The sequence below is a fragment of the Sapajus apella genome, unplaced genomic scaffold (genome assembly GCF_009761245.1).
Source record: "Sapajus apella isolate SASKATOON/1434 unplaced genomic scaffold, GSC_monkey_1.0 scaffold68, whole genome shotgun sequence".
Lineage (NCBI taxonomy): Eukaryota > Metazoa > Chordata > Mammalia > Primates > Cebidae > Sapajus > Sapajus apella.
The window spans coordinates 5,681,437-5,700,449 of record NW_022437008.1 but is presented as its reverse complement, the minus strand read 5'-3'; the positions used below and the strand labels follow the sequence as shown (position 1 = coordinate 5,700,449).

The following is a 19,013-nucleotide window of genomic DNA, read 5'->3' as shown; positions in this document are numbered from 1 at the left end:
TCTTCTGTCCTTTCTTTCCTTTCTTTCTTTCTTGACAGGGTCGGGCTCTGTTGCTGAGACTGGAGTGCAGTGATGTGATCATAGCTTACTGCAGCTTCGAACTCCTGGGCTCAAGCAATCTTCCTGCCTCAGCTTCCCAAGTAGCTGGGACTACAGGCATGTACCACCATGCCTGGCTGATGTTTTTTGTTTGATTGTTTTGAGATAAGGTCTCATTCTGATTGCCCAGGCTGGAGTGCAGTGGCATGATCGCAGTTCACTGCAGCCTCAACCTCCCAAGCTCAGGTGATTCTCCCACATCAGCCTCCAGAGTGGCTGGGATTACAGTCATGCATGACCCTGCCTGGCTAATTTTTTGTGTTTTTAGTAGAGATGGGGTTTTGCCATGTTTCCCAAGCTGGAATGGTCTGGTTTGGTTTGGTTTGTGACAGAGTTTCACTCTTATTGCTCAGGCTGGAGTGCAACGGCATGATGTCAGCTCACCGCAACCTCCGCCTCCTGGGTTCAAGCGATCCTCTTACCTCAGCTTCACGAGTAGCTGGGATTACAGGTATGCACCACCATGCCCAGGTAATTTTTGTATATATATATATATATTTAGTAGAGAGGGGGTTTCTCCATGTTGGTCAGGCTGGTCTTGAACTCTCGACCTCAGGTGATCTATTTGCCTCGGCCTCCCTAAGTGCTGGGATTACAGACGTGAGCCACTGTGCCCAGCCTGTTTGTTTTTTTAGACACAGGGATCTTGCTATATTGCCCAGACTGGTCTCTAACTCCCAGCCTCAAGTGATCCTCCCACCCGAACCTCCCAAAGCACAGGCATTACAGGCATGAGCCAGGGCACTCAGCCCTAGATCATTTTATTATGGGTCTTTCTCCACACCCCACAGTGAGGTCCCCTCTTCCTTAACACCTTTTGAGCATCTACGCAGAGCAAACCTGACTTCCTGTCGCTGCCCACTGAGATCTGAGGATACACCACCATCCTGGCCCTGCACCGGGGTGACTGTGCCCCTGTTCCCAGGATGTAGCCTGGTGTGGCTCGCTCTGACACTCACCTACCAAAACTTCAGCCACTGCAGCAAGCCAGGTTGCACCCGGGAAGCCTGCAGGAAAAACAGGAAGTCCGAGTGGCCATCCCAGGGTCCCTTCCACACCCGCCAGCCTCAGGCCCCTTCTCTCTCCAGCCAGATTAAGATCAGGCCCCCATACTCACTGAGGAAGAAGGCGGGACTCCCCCCTGCAAAAACAAGATCAAAGGAAAGTGATGTGGGGCTCATGGCCTCCCTGTACCCTGGCATGGCCTCCAGGCTCACAAAGGGCCCTGTGGCAAGGGCAGGCTCATACCAGGGCTATCACCAAGGTTTTCCAGTCTGACTGTGCACATTCAGCCTGTGGAGTTAGTTTCACAACAGGTTTATCATCCTGAATGCACTGGATCCAAGATGATCCTGAACGTGGTTCCTGGGCACGTACTGACCAAGGGGGTCAAAAGAGGGTAGGTCTCCCTTTGGCCTGCCAGGTGGGTAGAGATAAGCTGGCCACAGATAGGCCGGCAGAGTGGAAGCCACAGGCGGTACAAGCTGCACATCCCCTCCTCTTATTGGCCTGTAGTTTCAGGTCTCTCTGGCAGGTCCTATCCCCAAGGGCAGGGGCTTTACTGTCTGAGAGATGGATAGGCAGCCTGCTGTTGCTTTGCCAGCCTAATTTGTACTCAGTATATTCATTTACTGTTGTTACGAGATTGCCTTCTTTGCAACTGAATGAAACCAAATTCTCATGCATTTGTTTGTTTGTTTAAGACGGAGTTTGCTCTTGTCGCCCAGGCTAGAGTGTAACGGCATGGTCTCGGCTCACTGCAACCTCCACCTCCCAGGTTCAAATGATTCTCCTGCCTTAGCCTCCTGAGTAGCTGGGATTATAGGTAGCTATAATCCCAGCTACTCAGGTAGCTGGGATTATAGTAGCCTGCCCCCACGCCCGGCTAATTTTTTTTTTTTTTAATAGAAACTGAGTTTCACCATGTTGGTCAGGCTCATCTCGAACTCCTGACCTCAGGTGATCCGCCCGCCTTGGCCTCCTTTCATTTCCTTTGTGGAATAAAGCATTCATTTCCCCAACAACCAGGCATTCCCAGGCCGGCCTCCCCTAAGCACTAGTCTACTTTCCTCGCCCTCCAGTCCATCTTCCCCAAAAAAAGGTCCACAGAGAGGGAACCTGTGAAGGAGAGCTGCTCGTGTGTTTTGCAGGTGTCGTGGTTTTCTAGAGCCTGTATTCTTCTTGGAGAGGGTGTTGGTTCGTTTTCTCTGTTGTTGCTGCTCCCTTTTAAGCTTTTCTGACTGGGTGGGTGTGAGGAGCATTGAGCCCTCCTGCCCTCCACTTCCAAACTGTCTCAGGGATCCCCAGTCTCCCTTGCAAATGGAGGGGAGGCCTGGACTCAAAGAGAGTGGGATCCAGCCTCAGGCAACCAACCAAGAGGACCCCGGAAGTGAAAGCCGCCCTCCCTCTCCCCCATCCAGAGTCCCTAGTGGGAAGACAGGGCAGTTGCAGGTCTCACCTTAGCAGGGGTCTTGACTGAGTACTGCCCACCATAGGCAGTGGGATAGGCATTCTGGTTATAATTGTTGTTCTGTGGAAGAAGTGGATGGGAGACTTAGAACAGACGGACGAAGGCCATTTTGCTCTGGAACAAACACCCCACCTTCCTGCCTGGACTAGACCTTTCTTAAAATGCCTGCCTTCTCCCCTGCTTGTATCACGTGTTTTCATTTATAGAATATCCTCTAGCCAGCCGGGGCCCCCACCTTCACCTGCCTTTACTGTCCTAGCCCAAATGGCGGCCGCCGCCTCCTCCTCCTCCTCCTCCTCCTCCTCCTCCTCCTCCTCCTCCGTCCTCTCCCAACTCCTCAAGTGTTACTTGGGAGGTGAGGGTAGGAGACCAGCGCCCAGACCTAACCCAACAGGTCCATGGTAGATGTCTCACCTTGGAAGTTACAGCTGCCACCTCCTGCCATCCTACACCTGGCTGAGAAAGCCATTGAATGGAGGAGCGAAAGAGAATTTCAGATTGCCCAGACCCGGGAGCAAGGCCAAGGGGGACCAAGGGCCCTGCAGGGGAACCTAAGGACAGAGACTCACCTGATCGGCGCTGCCTGAACGCTTCTGCAGTGATGTCGCGTCCACACCCTGAAAGGGAAAAGGGGCCACAGTTGGTGCCTCCGCAGTCATGCAGGCCTTGCCGGGCGTCTGGAGCTCCAGCTTCTCTCTCACCACCCCCTCCTTCCCACATGCTACCTACAAAGAAGGCAGTGAGCCTGGAGAAGCTGATGGCCCAGATAGATAGAAGTTCCACACTCAGCGTTGGGAGCCAGGGAGAGAACCAGGTTTGGCAATACCTTTCCCACCCATGGACCAGGAGAGCTGGCAGCTTCAGCCTGAGACTGAGCTAGAACAGCAGCTGAGCTGCAGCCACTCCAGCTCCTCTGGGGCAGACCCAGGCACCGCAGCCCAGCTCGCCTCTGTGTACACCAAGCCCTGCTGCTACCCCGCAGGCTTTTAGTCCCTGCACACAGACACTGTGCCCCACAGGGTGCTTGAAGGAGGGGTCGTTATCTGCAGAAGCTGTGTGCTTAGGTTAGCTCTAGGCTGCAGGAAGCCAAATGAGAAATACAAGAAAACAGCTGGAGCAACTTAAGACAATGCAGATGCACCGGGGACCCCCGGCCCCAGCACAGGAGGAGAGACTCTAGTGTTGGAAAGAAGTTGAGTTTCTGCACTTGGACCCTCCCCCTGCCCACCACACACACGCGCGCGCGCGCACACACACACACACACACACACACACACACGACAGTGAGGTCCTGACTTCAGCATTAACTCTGCCTTGTCCATACCTGACCTTGTACCTAAACCCCACTGCAAGCCCAAACACTGATGTCAAAAACTGGTTGACCATGGGCCTCCAGATATTTTTTGCTTGGTCCGAATTTTTAAAAATTCAATTAGGGCTGGGCGCAGTGACTCATGCCTATAATCCCAGCACTTTGGGAGGCTGAGGCAGGTGGATCATGAGGTCGGGAGTTCAAGACCAGCCTGGCTAAGATGGTGAAACCCCATCTCTACTAAAAAAAAAAAAAAAATTAGCCAGGTATGGTGGTGGGCACCTGTCATCTCAGCTACTTGGGAGGCTGAGGTAGAGAATTGCTTGAACCCAGGAGGTGGCAGTTGCAGTGAGCCGAGATCACGCCACTGCACTCCAGCCTGGGTGACAGAGTGAGACTCCATCTCAAAAAAAAAACAAATTAAATTATTTACAAACAATTAGAGATCAGCATTCTGGTTCTTCTGGAAACATCAGACACCATGCCACCCTGTTCACACAGGCATGCACAGTCGCAGTCAGCTGGAGCACCTCGACCTCCCGCTTCGCAGGGCCCCACCTGTCCAGCCTCGTGCACTTGGCACATGTAGACGTGGGAGCCGGCAGCCCTTGCCTCAGTGCCCGGGTCCCGTTCCTCAAAGGCCACTGGCCATGCAGAATTCAAGTGTGGTCTTTGACACAGCCCAGAGGGCCTGCCCATCCTCCCTGACCCAGGTCTGCAGATCCTCGGCAGCTCCCTCCACTAGACAGGGACCTGACCCCTGCATGCCACCCTCCCATTCCCCCTTGGCTGTCCTCCCTGTGCCCCAGCCTAGGCCCCTTCTTCCCCACCAGGCGGTCTCCCCGCACCTGCACACCCTGCAGTACCCACCCAGCCGTGGTTTCCCTGGGCCCAGGCCAGGCCCAGCAGGAGCAGGAGCAGAGCAGAGGCAGTGGCCAGCTTCATGTTCATGTGCCTGTGGCAGCCCAGCCCTGGGCCTCGGCTTTTATTCCTAGAGAGGGCCTCCCACCCTGCTCCTCAGTGACTCACGGCTTCTCTCTCTCACCCCGCCCCCACTCGCGATTGCACAAAGCCTGGGAAAGTGGGAAGGGAGGGGAAGAAACTGGGACAGACGCCTGGGTCAGCCGCTCGCCCAGGGCCCCAAACCCTGTGTCCCAGAGCTGAGAGGTCCTGTCCCCCTTACCTCAGTAATTGCTTTCCAGTTGAGGAAAGGAGTTTTGTGTTTGAAATCCTGCAGGGAGAAGAAGAGCAGAGTCAGCAGGGGAGACAGAACTCACGGCGTGGTCCTTCAAGCAAATTGGGGGAGTTTCCAGCTCTCTGGTAGGAGCTTCTGGGTGTGGTTTGGGGTTGGAGGAAGGCGAGCGCGTGGGAGATTGAGGGTGGCAGCATTTAAGATGACATTGGTGATAAGATTCGGGCGGTAAGATTTGGATGAGCTATCTCAAAACTGAAAAGGGGGAATTTTGAGACAGGTGTTTGGAGCAGAGGGCGGCTGCCTTGGGGGAGGCTTGGGGAGAGTTGGGAAGGCCAGGCCCCCAGTTCTTCCAACAGCAAGAATTCTCCTACCTCCCAGAGTCGGCTGAAGTAGAGGAGGGCCCGGGTGCTGGGCGGGGGGACTTGGTTCTGTGGATGAAAGGCAGGGAGCGGGTTAGCAGAGAGCCTGGGCTGCTCACCCACCCCTCCTCCTGCTACTGCCCTTTCTCAGCCTTCAGAATGTCATTGTGACTGAGGTTGTGGAGAGGGGGGAGCTGGGAGTCTTTAGGGACACCAGAAAACCATTTTTGATAATACAGGGAGAGAGAGGGGCTAGACCCCTGGAGACACTAACCAACTCTTCCTGTCCCAAAGCACACAGTGTTCTCTGTCCCAGGTCCTCCAGCCTCTGGCAGAACCTAATTCTAGCAAAATCTCAAGACTAGGACCTGACCCAGAGCATCCCCTTTCCACCTGCCAGGCCCCTGCAGCCCATTTCCCAAAGCTGTGGGGCTGCAGCCACCCCTTCCACACTACTCGGACAACAGCGGAGGCGTAAGAAAGGAGCAGAGACCAGGAGTGTGGGACAGCTGAGGTTTATTTCAAGGGCAAGGGCTGAGATCAGTGGTGGGAGGGTGGTGTTTTAAGGAGGGAGCGGGGGACTCCCATCCATCTGTGGCTCCTTGTCTGGAGGTCATGGGATGCGAGCACTTCTCTGGTCCTGGGCAAAGAAATAGGTTCTTTTTTGTTTGTTTGTTTTTTGGGGGGTTGTTTGTTTTTCAAGATGGAATCTCTGTTACCCAGGCTGGAGTGCAGTGGCACGATCTCGGCTCACTACAACCTCCACCTCCTGGCTTCAAGCGATTCTCCTGCCTCAGCCTCCCAAGTAGCTGGGACTACAGGTGTCTGGCTAATTTTTGTACTTTTAGAAGAGATGGAGTTTTGCCACGTTAGCCAGTCTGGTTTCAGACTCCCGACCTCAAGTGATCCACCTGCCTCGGCCTCCAAAGTGCTGGGATTACAAGTGTGAACCACCATGCCCAACCAGAAATAGGTTCTAAGAGGGAGCTTGAAGAATAGGAGTTCCAGGGTATCGTGAGTCAACGCAAGGGTAGAAGAGACCCCTGCTCCAGAAATCTACAGGGACCTTTTTGCCCACCACTGCTACCAAACAAACCCAGATATCCTGGCTTGGGCTTGAGAAGTCTCTGCCTCGTCACAAACGTTACACTGCATTCCCCTCTGCTCCCTCCTCACTCTGGCTGAAGTCCTCAGCTCCCTCACCCCACTGTGAAGGACAGGGCTCCATTCTCTCACCTGCCCACATCTGCCATGCCCCACTTTCTAGATCTGCCCCTCGAGGAGCTGACCCAGACGGATGCTGCCTCACTGTGATCAGTCCCTCGACCGCCACCTTAGATGGGCAACACGTCAGGCTGGCTGTCGTGCCTCTCTGGGAAGTGTCTGTATGTGCCCCGGTTCTCCCATCATACCCCAAGTTCCCTGTGACCCAAGAAAGAGTCTTGCTCCTACCAGAAACTGTTCTCTATGAAATAGGCCGGATGCAGTGGCTCACACCTGTAATCCCAGCACATTGGGAAGCCAAGGCGGGCAGATCACTGGAGGTCAGGAGTTCAAGACCAGCCTGGCCAACATAGTGAAACCTCCTCTCTACTAAAAATACAAAAATTAGTCAGGCATGGTGGCATGCGCCTGTAATCCCAGCTACTCAAGAGGCTGAGGCAGGAATATCACTTTGAACCCGGGAGGCGAAGGTTACAGTGAGCTGAGATCGTGCCACTGCACTCCAGCCTGGGCGACAGAGCAAGACTCGGTCTCAGAAAGAAAAAAAGGAAACAGAACACAAATCCATTGTAGCTGGGTGGGAATATCTGCACTCTCCTGTCTCCCCATCCTCATTCCTGAAAAGTCAGGCTTAAATTTTCCTGAGCCCAGTCATCTTTATTTTACCTTAAAGGCCAGAAACTCCACTGCTCACAAGGGCCAGTCAGGTGGCTAAAATGACTGTGACAGGTAGGGACAGTCTGGCCACTACAGAATGACCCTCCCCATCCCCAACACCCCTCCCTGGGCCAAGCAGCAGCTGTTTCTCAGCCCTAACCTAACCCCGCCCCATGGAAACGGGACCCAGTGTGGCCAAAGTTTTTGAAAGAAACCAGAAATCCAAATAATTATGCGAAGTCTCTCCATTTTCAAACTTTGGTGACTAATTCATATCCTTGAAAATAAAAAAGAGTGGCTCAAAACCCTTCCTCCAATCACCAGTCGCAGCTTCTGCCGGGGGTGTGTCTGCATGGGCTGTCGTCCCTCCTTCCTCCCCTCCCTTCCAGTCCAGCCCCCTCTACTCTAGAGGTACCTCTGCTATTCTGGTATCAAAGCAGCCTGGCCAGAGATTCCCCTGCAAGAGGGAAGGGTGGGCAGGGAGGAAGGAGGAAGGGGTTCTGCACCCCCGCTGTGTTTGTGTTTGTGCAGGAGAGACTAACGCCTGTCACCCCTGAGGCTCTTGGCCTGTGCTGGTTCCTTTCTCTGGGTGCCCATCCTCTCGGGATCGCTTAGCTCCGCCTACTCCTCATTCCGTGTACCCTCTAGAAGTCAATCTAGTCTCCCCTTAACCTTCCTAGTCTCTAAGGGGAAACTGAGTTTCGGAATCTGCTCAGGTCTGTAGGTTGAAGCAGCAAAGAAGCCCATCCCCTCCGCTCAGCCTCGATACCAGCTGCCCCAGATTCTCCCCGGTTTACAAGTCTCCACTGTCCTCGCTCCCACCCCCAGTTGGTTTAGTTTTTCTGTTCAGCACTCGCCTAAATGCTTCCTTAGTGGCCAGCTGTTTCTCCAGCTCACCGAGCAGAGGTTTCGCTTTCCTCTCTATACCCCTCTCCAGCGAAGACGGATCAGACGGCCATCCAGCCCTTACCTTGTTTATGGCATCCCAGTTAATGAAACCCAGCTTGGATTTAAAATTCTGCAGAGGAAACAAAAAGAAGAATGGCTGAGTTGAGTCATAAGGTGACTGGCCGAGAGATGTCAACGGCCGCTGCTGACTGTCGGCTTAGAAAGAGGACCTCCGCCTGTGGGGCCGAGGGCAGGGGTTGGTTTTCCAAACGCGAGTGAATGGGGCCAGCTCACAGAACTCACCTTCCAGAAAGTGTCGAAGTTAAACAGCCCAGGAGACGTCTCCGAGTTCTAAGGAACCAAGGAGAAACGGGATGAGATGAAGAACCCACTTTGTGAGCCGGAGGTGGGGGGTCTGAGTGGCAGGAGGGGAGGCGAGGATTGCGTGGCACCATGGTCCCAGCCCAAGGTGGAGTGTCACCTCCACTCACCACAGTATTGACTCCACCGACAGCGTCACCTCCTCCACTGCCCCATCTGGACCCTTGCCCCTGGGTGGGGAAAAGGGGGACTGATGTCCAAGGCTTATGCGTCCTAGCATGCCTGCCACCTGGCAGCCTGCCCCGGACTGGCTCATCCCCACCTCGATCCAGGCTTCCTGTCCTCGTCTGTGTAAAGCCACCTTCTCTTCCTTCCACAGTACCTAAAAGTCCACCTGGGAAAGCCTTCCTGGAATGACTTGCTCCCATGGAACCCCACCCAGTTCCCTGAATCTCAATAATCAGACTCTTGCCTCTGCCCTGTTCTGTCCCCGAAACACCACGAGTCATGCGGTTAGCTAACAGCATGCCAAGCACCGTGCCTTATCCAGCATCTATCTCCAGAGTCTAGACTCAGCAGGATCTTGGTCTGGTGATGACACAGAAAGCTGTACGGTAACTGAACGGTGTGTGTGCCAGACTTCACTGTCCTTATTTTACCGGAGGAAGCTCAGGCTCAGAGAGGTTAGCCGATTTGCCTGAAGATACACAGATGGCATGATACAGCTGGTGGTGTTTTTAATATAGGTTTTAAATTTTGTATTCTTTTCTCTTTTTTTGGTGTTTTGTTTTGCTTTTTTTTGTTTGTTTTGAGATGGAGCTTTGCTCTTGTTGCCCAGGCTGGAGTACAGTGGCACGATCTCAGTTTACTGCAACCTCCGCCTCCCAGGTCCAAGCGATTCTCATGCCTCAGCCTCCTAAATAGCCGGGATTACAGGCATGAGCCACCATGCCTGGATAATTTTGTATTTTTAGTAGAGATGGGATTTTGCCATGTTGGCCAGGCTGGTTTCGAACTCCTGACTCCAGGTGATCCACCCGTCTTGGCCTCCCAAAGTGCTGGGATTACAGGCGCAAGCCACCCGGCCCGGCCTATTATTTTCTTTGTAAAAAGTAGAGACAGGGTCTTGCTATGTTGCTCAGGCTGATCTCAAACTCCTGGGCTCAAGTGATCCTCCCGTCTCAGCCTCCCAAAGTGCTGGGATCACAGGTGTGCCAGTACCTGGCCAGAGCTGGCTTTTGAAGCCCCATCTTCTACCTCACAGGTCAGTGACTTTCTGCTTCTCAACACTGCCTCCCCAAGTATGGTGGGGGTTTTTTTTTTAATATCCCCTTGACCATTCTTCTGTTACTTGTATCTGGTTTTTTTTCCTCCTTTCAAAAGTAACATGGCTCTGATCCAAATCAAAAGGAAGGAGGGGATGAAGGAACCGAAGAGGGAGCTGGGGATCCCAGACCCTTGTTTTGGTCTCCGGATGGTCACTGGACACAGAGTCAGAGTAGCTTGCAAAAGAAACTGACGTTTCTGTTTCTTTTCCCAGGCTCTTGGCACGCTCCACCATCTCTTCTGCTAACGCCAACCCTGCCTGCCCCTAGGCTCACCTGATTATTGTCTCGGTAGCCTCCAAGGACACGATTGTCCTCTTTGCTTATTTCCTAGGAAGACAGAAAATGGAGAGGAGTCAACGGGGAGGCAGGCGGGGTGGGGGGATGAGAGGGCAGGGAAGCAGGGTGTCCGTGAGGGATTCCTGAATCGGGGGACTGAGACATGAGCATGACAGAGGAAGCTCCATCTGCCCCACGATCTCATTTCGAGCTCCTGTGGGTTGAGTGGCTGCTCACTTCCGATGTCCATAGATAATATCACCATCTCTGTTTATGTTCATTTCTGCAAGCCACCCAAAATCCATCAGGGAGGGCTTTGCCAGGAAAGCATCTGAATTCTCTCCTGGCTTTGGAGCTGGAGTGAGCCAGGCTGTTTCCCTAAGTTGATTGAAACTGAAGGACCCCATCTGGGCTGATTTGCATTAGTAAGAAAAGGTGATGCTAGCTGGAGAGACAGTGGGGGCTGAGGCTGCGAAGAGTAGACTGGCTGGTCCCCTCTTTTTCTTTTTTTTTTTTTTTTTCTTGAGAGGGAGTCTCGCTTTGTTGCCCAGGCTGGAGTGCAATGGCGTGATGTCAGCTCATTGCACCCTCAGGCCTCCCAGGTTCAAGCAATTCTACTGCCTCAGCCTCCCCAGTAGCTGGGACTACAGGTGCGCGCCACACCTGGCTAATTTTTTGTATTTTTAGTAGAGATAGGGTTTCACCATGTTGGCCAGGATGGTCTCCATCTCCTGACCTTGTGATCTGCCCACCTCAGCCTCTCACAGTGCTGGGATTACAGGCGTGAGCCACCGTGCTCGGCCAAGCTGGTCCTCTCTTAAGGGAGAGGTGGGCTCCTCTAGAGTCCTGCTTTATCTGCTGTGATACATGGCGAATTCCAGACCCATCAGTACTTGCTCATTCCCAGAGCTCTCATGTGGACTTGGCAGGGGTGTGGGACCACCTGTCTGCCAGTATTGCTCCTGGAGAACCGACCTCTATCCCACTTACTACCCACATAATCTTTACCCCCAGGTCCACCATCCTCTTACCCTCATGTTGCTGGAAACTCCCTGTCCTCTGTAGTCCTGCAGGGTGAGACAGTGAAACTCAGACCCCTGTTTTAAGATCCTGGGGCCAGCCTCAAAAATAAATGTATTGATTTAATATAATTCCTCTAACAATCATAATGACACTCTCCTTTGGAACTTGTCTCAACACTGAAATTCTTTTGGGAGGATGAAGGTCTAAGAATAGATAAGAAAACACTGGAAAAGATAAACAGTAAGTGAAGATAAGAGGCAGTTAGTAACATACTCTAAAGCTACCATAAATAAAGCAGTGTGGTCCCTGTCCAACAGAATTCCCAGAAGCTCTCCAAAATATTAAGGTATTTACAAGAGGTATTTTAAATCAGTGATGGAAGTGATTGAATACATGGGACTGGAAATATCAGTGAAGTATTTTTGGGGGAAATTTTAGTTCTACCTTGTTAGTTTCCTCCTCTCTGTTTTTAACCAGTTTTCCCCTCATAAAGAAGCACACGGCTCGGATACAAAGTGTAGGGTAAGTCTGGTTAGATGGAGGGGTGGGACTAGACAGTGTACAGGAAAATCAGGTCCAGATGCATCCCAGTTAAATTGAGAAAATGAAATTACAGGAGTATGCATAGTGCTAGAAGAAAATAAAAACCTTAAAGTGGTACACCAACAGCAAAAACCAGAGAGGAAAAGTTGGCTGTGTTTTGACTACTTAGATACTTAAGACTGTGGTATATTTAAAAAAAAAAAAATAGAAAAGATTGGGTGCAGTGGCTCCCACCTGTAATCCCAGCACTTTGGGAGGCCGAGGCACACAGATCACCTGAAGTCAGGAGTTTGAGACCAGCCTGGCCAACAGGGTGAAGCCCCATCTTTACTAAAAATACAAAAAAAAATTAGCTGGACATGGCGGGCGCCTGCAATCCCAGCTAATCGGAGGCTGAGGCAAGAGAATCGCTTGAACTGGGAGGTGGAGGATGCAGTGAGCCAACATCTCACCACTGCACTCCAGCCTGGGCAACAGAGCGAGACTTTGGCTCAAAAAGAAAAATGAAGGAGAAGGAAAAGAAATACTAGAAAGACGGTTACAAATGGGAAGTTGTTTTTTTTGTTTGTTTTTTTTGAGACAGAGTCTCACTCTGTTGTTCGGGCTGGAGTGCAATGGCGTGATCTCGGCTCACGGCAACTTCTGCCTCTCGAGTTCAAGCAATTCTCCTGCCTTAGCCTCCAGAGTAGCTGGGACTACAGGCGAGCACCACCATGCCTGGCTAATTTTTGTATTTTTGGTACAGACAGGGTTTCCCCATATTGGCCAGGCTGGTTTCTAACTTCTGACCTAGTGATCCGCCTGCCTCAGCCTCCCAGAGTGCTGGGATTACAGGTGTGAGCCACTGCGCCCGGCTGGGGAGAAATTTTTTTAAATCCCAGTTTGTTCCCATAAAAGGTCAGTATCGGCCGGGCGCGGTGGCTCAAGCCTGTAATCCCAGCACTTTGGGAGGCCGAGGCGGGTGGATCACGAGGTCAAGAGATCGAGACCATCCTGGTCAACATGGTGCCCGTCTCTACTAAAAATACAAAAAATTAGCTGGGCATGGTGGTGCGTGCCTGTAATCCCAGCTACTCAGGAGGCTGAGGCAGGAGAATTGCCTGAACCCAGGAGGCGGAGGTTGCGGTGAGCCGAGATCGCGCCATTGCACTCCAGCCTGGGTAACAAGAGGGAAACTCCGTCTCAAAAAAAAAAAAAAAAAGGTCAGTATCCCTCTCAGATGATCTAAAGAGAACTGTCTCCACTCAGCCGCAGCGCCTCCAGGCTGGCCTTGCTTCTGGCCGCATGGGCCCTTTCCTACCAACTCCTCACCCGGGAGCCGGTTAGCAACGCTGAGCTCAGCCCCATCCAGCCCTGTTAGAGCCACCTGCGCTTTCACAAGACCTCAGTGACACTAACTCTCAGCACCGCGGGTGCTGACCTAAAGCCCACATTTCCAGAATCACTGGGGGTATGTTCTTTCCAAAAGGACCAGTTCACACGGGATTTCTCCCAGCCCCATCTGTGGTATAAGGTGAGGGCTATCACACCAAGATTTGCAATGAATTAGTACTTTGGAGTTTGTTAGCATTTTTAGGAGTGCATTTTGGTTTCTTCTACCTAAATTGTCCATTCCCGGCAGACAAGGCAGGAGGGGGTTAAGCAGAGTTGAGTTAGGAGGAGCAGGCACAGTCCTAGACAGAAACTGCCGTCCCCAAGCGACTTTGCTCTCACCTGAACCCCAGATCCCCCGGTCCCGCGGGCTTCATTCTCTGGGTTTTCACACTGCCGGGGAGAGAAAGGGGAGACTTGCCCTTAGTCCCCTCCTGGATCAGTCCCAGCCCCAGATGGCAGCATTTTAACCCTGGGGTGAGCCGCTTCCTTTCCACCTCCGCGGAGCCTGGGCTCCCGGATCCTGCAAGAGACCCCAGCTGCTCCCCTTTTTCTTCCCACAGTCGGTGGGAGATTCGCGCCAGCCACTCACCCCAGGGGTGCGTCCATTTCCTCCGCCGCTCCCACCGTGGTTGCCGGAGGAGGAGCCGGAACTGGATCCCTGAAGGGGAAAGCGAGAGCTCCAACGCTGCCCTAAAGGACCTGGAGGGGTCCCAGTCATTCTTCCCAGCGGTGTCACACATCTGTTGGAACCGCGATCCCATTCCAGCCCTCTTTCCAACCTCCAGACCTTCCCCCTCTTTAGCCTGTTGGTCGCTGCAGGAAGTTATGCTGAGCATGGAGAAGGCCAGATGTGGCCGAGGGTATTGGGAAATATGCAATGATTTGGGGGACCTGAGCCGCTGCCCACCGCAGGCCAGGGATGGGAGCCCCTGGAGCCCGGCCGCGCAGGAGCAGCGATCCTGCCACTAGGAGGCAGAAAGCGCAAGGGACTCGAGAGCCCTCACCTGGGAGCTGCCGGAGCTGCCTTGGTCACCATTCCCAGAACTGCCCCAGATGGGAGAGAGGGTGGGGCGGGGAGCAGGGCATGAGAGCAGCTGGTGTTATTCAGCTTCCTGTGCCCACGCACCTTCTCCTGTCTGATACCTTTCCCAGATCCCCGAGGAAGCCAGATGTGGCTCCCTCTCCAGCTCGACTCCAAGACACGGGATGGGAGATGCCATTGGCCAAGGGGTTGGACAGGCCATTGGGCAAGAGGCTGGAGGGACGGCCGTCTCTAGATCTGTGCAGCCTGGGGCCCTGGGGTGGTAGCTGCGGGGTCACGGTGCCCCTTCTTGCCCTCACACCCAGCATGCAGGAGCCCCATGTATGAACGTTGTCTGCACGGTCACTCTGTCAGCTTTCGTAGGTCTGTCTCCGTGGGCACAGTCCTGCCCCCATGCTCCTGGGAGCTTCCCGGACAAGTGTCATATTCTTCTGTGCCCCCCTCTCTTCTCCGCCACCCCAAGCTCTCCTGAGACTTGCCAAGTGGACTTGACTGCAAGAGCTTAGACAGGCGGGATAATGTCCCCACCATCACAGAGTGGAAAATAGGGATACAGAGTCAGAAACCTCGGAGTGGTTCTGGCGGAAATGATAGTGCGTGTGTCTGGGACACAGCATGGGTGGGGAACAGGAGGCCGACGGGAGCCCCAGGGTGACGACTGCCAGGGAGGACTCACCCCGGGGCAGTGGCACCTTTCAGAGAAAGCTGGAGCCCTCTCCCGGCAGGGACCACTAGGGCCTGACCCCATCTCAGCCTTCCACAGAGGTGCCAAACTCACCCAGGAGGACTCACTGCCGCCGTCACCTCTGCTGCCACCACTGTTGCTGCCACTGCCGTTGCCACTGCTGCCACCACTGTTGCTGCCACTGCCGTTGCCACTGCTGCCACCACTGTTGCTGCCACTGCCATTGCCACTGCTGCCACCATTGCTGCCACCATTGCTGCCACTGCCGCCCGACTCTGAGCTGCTGCCTCCCTGAGGGGCAGGAAGGGAACAGGCCAGGATTCAAGATAGAGCACCAAGACGGGCCCCTACTCCCTCCCTCTCTACCCAGGCCATATTCTATGGTGCCCAATCTAAGAGGAGCAGAGCTTGTGCATTTTCTCCCCATGCAGAACACCGCCATTGCCCCTCTCCACTCACCCCAGAGTTGCTGGAGCCTCCACCCGAGCCAGATGGTGGGGGGTTAGTGCACTGCGGAGGGAAGGGGCCCGTGAGTTTGGAGACGCTGATCTCAGCCGTGGACATAGGCCAGGCCTCTCCCATTCTTTAGGGCTTCTCTTCCTTTCTCCTAAATGCCTGTTTCTCCAGCCACCCCTTCCCATCTCCCTGCCTCTTCCCCAGGCCCATCTCTTCTTTTTTTTTTTTTGTTGACACAGAGTATCACTCCGTTGCCCAGGCTAGAGTACAGTGCAACCTCCATCTCCCAGTTTCAAGTGACTGTCCTACTTCAGCCTCCCCAGTAGCTGGGACACAGGCGCATGTGCCACCACACCCCACTAATTTTTGTATTTTTTGTAGAAATGGGGTTTCACCATGGTCTCGAACTCCTGACCTCAAGTGATCCATGCCTCGGCCTCCCAAAGTGCTGGGATTATAAGCGTGAGCCACTTCACCTGGCCCCATCTCTTCCTCCCACCGGAATCCCTCCACCTCCCACCTTGCTTTCCTCTTTGTCTTTCCCTAGCTCTCTGTAGCCCATACCCAGTGGCCTCTTTGTTCATCCCCAGCCCCTTCTTCTTTCTTACCCCTGAATTCGGGTTGCCGCCTCTCACTGAACCGTAGCCAGGCTGGGCCACAGCTCCCTGCAGAGAGGGTGAGACTGAGTGTAGAATCCAGAAAGACCAGGGAGGCTTGAGGAGGGTGTGGGCTTGGAGGGAGGGGAGTGGCAGGTTGCAGGGCCAGGGGGTGGCTTTACCTGAGTGTTGGTCCCAAAGTTTGGTGGCCCTCCATTGCCTCCGTGAACCCAGGAGGCTCCCTGAGGATTGGTTCCAAAGCTGCCTGTTGAGCTTCCGGGGTATCCCTGGCCCCATGGAGTCCCCAGACCTCCAGAATTGCCCTGGCCCTGGCTTCCAAGGCCACCTTGAGAGCCAAAGATGCCATGGCCTCCAGAAGTTTCCTGCAAGGACAACATACCTGCACTTAGTGGGGCCATCTCTGACCTTGATAGAGAAGAGCCAGAGCAAACTGTAGAGAGATGAGGAGAGAGACAGGCAGAGGGACTCCAGGGTGGCAGAGGAGGGGCCAGAACACAGAAGCTGCTCCAGAGGGCTGCAAGTAAGAGACTCATCCGTCCTTTCAACCGTTTCCCACAAGTTTCACCCCAGTGGCCCACAGCCTCCCATTTCCACACCCGGCCTCACAGCCACTCACCCAAGCACCGTTGTGGCCAGGCACCCCCTGCCAGGAGCCGCGGACGGCATCTGCTCCGTGTCGAATGATATCCTCAGCCTGTCTGCCAATTTCATGCCCAGTGTTTCCCAGGGCGTGTGCTGCTTCCCCCACCCTGTTGCCCAAAGCATCTGCTGTGCCGGAGCCGGGAATCTGCCTGACTCCAGTGCTGATGGCTTCTCTGGTCCCTTGGCCAAGGGCCTCACTGACTCCAGAGCTGGCTGCCTCTCCGGCCCCTTTGCCAATGGCCTGTCCAACCCCTTGGCTCAGGGCATCTCCCATGCCATGTCCAATGGCTTCCCCAACATTTGCCACAGTGTCTTCCCCTCCACTCTGCAGGGGGCCAGCCTCCCCACTGCCCAGGCAGAGGGCCAGCAGGAGGCAGGCCAGGGACCCCTGGAACTTCATCTCTGCCCAGCCCCCTCTCTCTCCAGTGTCTTCCTCCCACCAGGGTCTCCTCCTGGCCGCCCTTGCTCTGTGTCTGTGTGACTCCTTGTCCTCCCTCCCTCTGGGTCTGTAGCCTTCTCTCTCCTGTCCCCAACTCCCCAGCCTTTCCAGAGTCCCCCTCCCTGTCACTACTCCTTATAAGCTAGGTTGGCAGAAGGTGACAGGGCTGGGCAACCCCAGGTCCCTCCCCACCGTGACTCAGGGCCCAGCTACCGATAGGGTAATGAGCTGTAATTGTGAGTCTGAGAGTCTCTGTCGAAACAGAGAGTGAGCTGCATGAGGGAGGAGGGAGAAACAGACAAGGTGATGCAAAAGCGCTCCCATTTCCCAACCCCAAGCATTGGGGCGCTGGGTGGGAACAGGGGCAACAAGGAGACAGGTTGTCCGAGGCTCCTGGAGGCAGTGGGGTGGGTGCAGGCTTAGAAGAGAGGAGTTGCTGGCAGGACCCCACCAGGGGAGTAAGGACAGGGAAGCCCCAGGGACACGACCCACCCAGGCTGAGCCAGCCTCGCTCAGGGGCACCAGAGTCACCGGCATCGCCCACCCGTCCTCGACCTTCCTCGGTTTCAGACCTCAGCCTCTCCTCTCCCTCTCCCCTCCCGCATTCCACCTACAGGTGACGGCCTTCGCAATCCTCCACACCTTCCAGCCCGCAGAGAGAGACTGGCAGCCACGGAGCTGCGTGGCAGCTTCTGAAGGTTCTGGGGAGAGCCCCCAGGGAGACCCTTGGTGTTGGGGAAGGAGGTGGCTGTAGCCCTTTGAGTGGTCAGCAGGGTGTCTCAGCGTTCAGGCTGCTCCCAGCTGAGAAAGCTGGGCGCGGAGCAGGGCGGCCGGGCACGCCAGCCACCCCCAGGGAACGAGTGGGAGGGAAGGCCAAGGGAGGGAGCCGCTGACCCAGGTGCCCATCCTGTTTACCCAGCCCTGGAGGGGCACGTGTGAGTGCGAGCACCTATGAGGGGCAGGACTGCGCCAGCTCATCCCACCCATCCTCCAGGGTCCCCAGTGTCAGGGCAGCACTGGCCAGAGAGGAGATGGTAGCACAAGGCCAGGAGCCATCCATCCGTGAGCCCACGGCCCTCTCCCCAGTCCCAGCTCGGGATACTGAACCTGAGAGCCTCCCCCGCCTCACCCCTGCCCAGCAAGTGTGGCTGCTTCTCTATTCCCAGGGACCCATGTCCTCCCACCGTCTCCTGTCACTAGGGTTCATCGCCCAGTTAGGAGGGGCTGGTTTCCATCGGCCTTTCTCAATGTCTCTCAGTCTTTCCCGCCTCTCCGCACCCCAACACCCGCACCCCAGCTTGTAACATCCAACACCTCTTACCTTGTAAACAAATCCCCTTCTGTCCTCCTCAGCTCCTGCTTCCCTGTTATTCCATCTCTGTCTCGTTTAATGATGATGATAATGGCGGTGGTAATAATCATGATAATTGCAGCTGGAGTGCTGTGGCACCGTCATAGCTCACTGCAGCCACGACCTCCTGGGCGCAATTGATTCTCCCGCCTCAGCCTCCCAAGGAGCTGGGACTGCAGGCACACACCACCACACTCAGCCCATTTTTTATTTTTATTTTATTTTAGTTTTTAAGAAAGAGTTTCAGTCTATTGCCCAGGCTGGAGTACAATGGCGTGGTCTCAGCTCACTCTAACCTCTGCTTCCCAGGTTCAAGCGATTCTCTTGCCTCAGCCTTCCGAGTAGCTGGGATTATAGGTGCCCACCACCACGCCCAGCCAATTTTTGCATTTTTAGTAGAGACAGGGTTTCACCATGTTGGTCATGCCAGTCTCGAGCTCCTGACCTCAAGTGATCTGCCTGCCTTGGCCTCTTAAAGTGCTGGGATGACAGGTATGAACCATCACGCCCGGTCATGTGTCCTCTTTGTTAAGAGGAAGATCAGCAAGTATGACCGAGGTGTTCTGGCTCAGCAGCATGGAGGAGCATGGGGTCTTTCTCAAAGGTAGGTCTCAGCCTCAAGAAAATAACACTAATAATAAATTTTTTCAAAAAATAAAAAGAAATGAAGCTTTTCTCTTTAACACAGTCAGAGAGCTTAAAAGAAAATGGA

The 19,013-nt window shown here is 54.3% G+C and overlaps 1 protein-coding gene across 7 annotated transcripts in view; it reads right to left on the bottom strand.

Annotated features, from left to right (window-relative positions):
- The window catches only part of DMKN (dermokine), a 19,103-nt gene extending 977 nt beyond the window's left edge, over window positions 1-18,126 (bottom strand). Inside the window, exons 1-19 of one of the 7 annotated variants that reach the window (XM_032249014.1) lie at window positions 18,121-18,126; window positions 16,486-17,011; window positions 16,031-16,231; window positions 15,861-15,917; window positions 15,256-15,306; window positions 14,890-15,087; window positions 13,659-13,727; window positions 13,409-13,459; window positions 11,161-11,196; window positions 10,127-10,180; window positions 8,508-8,555; window positions 8,287-8,334; window positions 5,448-5,504; window positions 5,065-5,112; window positions 3,139-3,186; window positions 2,984-3,025; window positions 2,558-2,629; window positions 1,217-1,240; window positions 1,059-1,106 (exon numbers count right to left, since the gene is read on the bottom strand). In XM_032249014.1, the coding sequence (XP_032104905.1) occupies window positions 1,059-1,106; window positions 1,217-1,240; window positions 2,558-2,629; window positions 2,984-3,025; window positions 3,139-3,186; window positions 5,065-5,112; window positions 5,448-5,504; window positions 8,287-8,334; window positions 8,508-8,555; window positions 10,127-10,180; window positions 11,161-11,196; window positions 13,409-13,459; window positions 13,659-13,727; window positions 14,890-15,087; window positions 15,256-15,306; window positions 15,861-15,917; window positions 16,031-16,231; window positions 16,486-16,911 (1,578 nt within the window). In that variant the 5' untranslated portion in view covers window positions 16,912-17,011; window positions 18,121-18,126. Of the gene's footprint in view, window positions 1-1,058; window positions 1,107-1,216; window positions 1,241-2,557; window positions 2,630-2,983; window positions 3,026-3,138; window positions 3,187-4,751; window positions 4,904-5,064; window positions 5,113-5,447; window positions 5,505-5,934; window positions 6,076-8,286; window positions 8,335-8,507; window positions 8,556-10,126; window positions 10,181-11,160; window positions 11,197-13,408; window positions 13,460-13,658; window positions 13,728-14,889; window positions 15,088-15,255; window positions 15,307-15,860; window positions 15,918-16,030; window positions 16,232-16,485; window positions 17,012-18,120 lie in introns of those variants that run through there. The other 6 variants (XM_032249015.1, XM_032249011.1, XM_032249013.1 and 3 more) reach the window with 6 other exon arrangements.
- Between the last annotated feature and the right edge of the window lie 887 nt (window positions 18,127-19,013).